Source organism: Engraulis encrasicolus, chromosome 23 (genome assembly GCF_034702125.1).
Source record: "Engraulis encrasicolus isolate BLACKSEA-1 chromosome 23, IST_EnEncr_1.0, whole genome shotgun sequence".
NCBI classification, from domain to species: Eukaryota; Metazoa; Chordata; class Actinopteri; order Clupeiformes; family Engraulidae; genus Engraulis; species Engraulis encrasicolus.
This window is the reverse complement of record NC_085879.1, coordinates 43,316,095-43,318,594: the sequence shown is the minus strand read 5'-3', so window position 1 is coordinate 43,318,594 and position 2,500 is coordinate 43,316,095. Positions and strand designations below refer to the sequence as shown.

Genomic DNA, 2,500 nt, shown 5'->3' with positions numbered 1-2,500 from the left:
GTCAGTGGGGGCGACACCATGATGGACAATTTGTGGCCAAATTAACGTCAGCTGTTGGTCAGCAGTAATTGCTGGGGGTAATTAAGGACAGCTGACAAACATTCACGCTGTCCTATGACCTGTTCCACACTCCGACCCTCGCGGAAGTGTCATTGCATGCTTCCCTGATGCTTCCAATACTGACCGTAGAAGAAGAATAACATTTCCGTACTCCCATCATTTCGTACTACGCTGTTATGACCTGAGTGAGCCCTCTTGTCTCAAACCTCTTTGGTCCATCCACTCTCATCCCAAAGGTGTTCTATTGGGTTCAGGTTAGGACTTGACTGTGCAGACCAGTCAAGTTCATCTATACTAGACTCTGCCACACCATGTTTTTACAGTCTTTGCTGCTTTGTGCACTGGTGCCCAGTCATGTTTTGTCCAAAATGTGTTGGTATCCTGAAGCATTCAAAGTTAATTTCACTGGAACTAAGGGGGGCCAAGCCCAACTCCTGAAACACAATCACACACCATATTTCCTCATCCACCAAATTTCACACTAGGCACAATGCAGTCAGAAATGTGCCATTTTCGGAGGGCGCTGTGGCGCGGCGCGCTAAGCCCCCCACACTTGGGCTTGCATGCCCATGGGGACCCCGGTTCGAGTCCGTCCGGGGTCATTTCCCAGCCCTACCCCATCTCTCTCTACACTCACTTCCTGTCTCACCTTCACTATCCTATCTGAAATAAAGGCCCAAAAAGCCCATAAAAATAACTTTTAGAAAAAAGAAATGTGCCATTTTCCTGGCAACCTCCAATCCCAGCAGGACAGGTGGGAACACTCCAGAGAACGTGTCTCCACTGCTCTTGAGTCAAATGGTGGCAGGCTTTACACAACTGCAGCCAACACCATGCATTAAACTGGGTGATGTATGTCTTGGATGCAGCTGCTCGGCCATGCAAACCCATTCCATGATGAATAATATGCGTAATTGGGCTTATCTGACAGTCACATCATGAGCCGTGGGAACTCGTCTGTGACAATGGGGTGCAGGCATTTTTTGGACGGGCGGTTTGGGGGTCCTCCCCCAAGAAAATGTGCGTTTCTTAGAAGCAATTTCCTGCATTTTAATGCATTTTAATCAGTGTTCGAATGACCCATTCCATGATTAATAATATGGGTAATTGGGGCTTATCTGACAGTCACATGAAGTTTGGAGCTCTGTGGCAATTGACTGCGCAGAGAGTCGACTTTGCACACACACACACACACACACACACACACACACACACACACACACACACACACACACACACACACACACACACACACACACACACACACACACACACACACACACACACACACACACACACACACACACACACACACGTGTTTCAGCATCTGCTGACCCCTCAGACCCATACTGACCCTGTGGCCTACCACCCTACTGCCCTGAGTGTGTGTGTGTGTGTGTGTGTGTGTGTGTGTGTGTGTGTGTGTGTGTGTGTGTGTGTGTGTGTGTGTGTGTGTGTGTGTGTGTGTGTGTGTGTGTGTGTGTGTGTGTGTGTGTGTGTGTGTGTGTGTGTGTGTGTGTGTGCAGCCTGATCTCCAAAAATTCCGTGCTCCTGGACACGGATGTTAAGGACACAAAATCCGTGTCCTGGAGCACGGATTTTGCCAAAATTGCCGGGACACGGAATTATTTTCCGTGATGGGCACACGGAAGTGCTTTCTATAGGCTATTACCACAGCACTGTGTAACTCTATCATTAGAAAATACATGCCAAATGCTAATCCTAAACAAAATAATGCTATAGCAATGTAAGTTGTGCCCTGACCAAAACATTCCCTAACCTTAACCTGTCATTAAAGACATATTTTTGAGAAATATCTTTTCCAGTTGGTTGCTAGGCTATCAAAATCATATAATGAATGAAAGAAAACTAGCTGTGCCCAGACCAAAACAATCCCTATCCCTAACCTTTTTTGGAAAAAATATTTGAAATGAGAAAAATCCTGAGAAAACACAAGACTGTGGAAACATAGAGCTGTGGGAGTAGCCTATAGAGAGAGCACTTCTCTGTGTCCATCACGGAAAACAATTCCGTGTCCAGGAGCACGGAAAACATTTCCATGTCCAGGAGCACGGAATTATGGCAAAATCCGTGCTCCTGGACACGGATTTTGTGCCATTAACATCCGTGTCTAGGAGCACGGAATTTTTGGAGATCATGTTGCTGTTGGTGTGTGTGTGTGTGTGTGTGTGTGTGTGTGTGTGTGTGTGTGTGTGTGTGTGTGTGTGTGTGTGTGTGTGTGTGTGTGTGTGTGTGTGTGTGTGTGTGTGTGTATATATACTCACAGGACTACTAGGCTGGTCAGGTTAGCGAAGGCGTGGTCTGGGATGTGATTGATTCGATTGAGAGCCAATGTGAGGGCTTGCAGGTTGCCCTGGTGACGCAGAGGGCCAATAGGAACCTCCGTCAGGCTGTTGTCGTCCAACCAGAGGTGCCGAAG

General features: G+C 47.4%; 1 protein-coding gene across 1 annotated transcript in view; it reads right to left on the bottom strand.

Annotated features, from left to right (window-relative positions):
* lgr4 (leucine-rich repeat containing G protein-coupled receptor 4) overlaps nt 1-2,500 on the bottom strand; it is a 169,385-nt gene that overhangs the window by 63,458 nt on the left and 103,427 nt on the right. The window contains exon 5 of the mRNA XM_063189953.1: nt 2,346-2,500. This exon is cut by the window's right edge and continues 61 nt beyond it. Within this exon, the coding sequence (XP_063046023.1) occupies nt 2,346-2,500 (155 nt within the window). The remainder of the gene's footprint in view (nt 1-2,345) is intronic.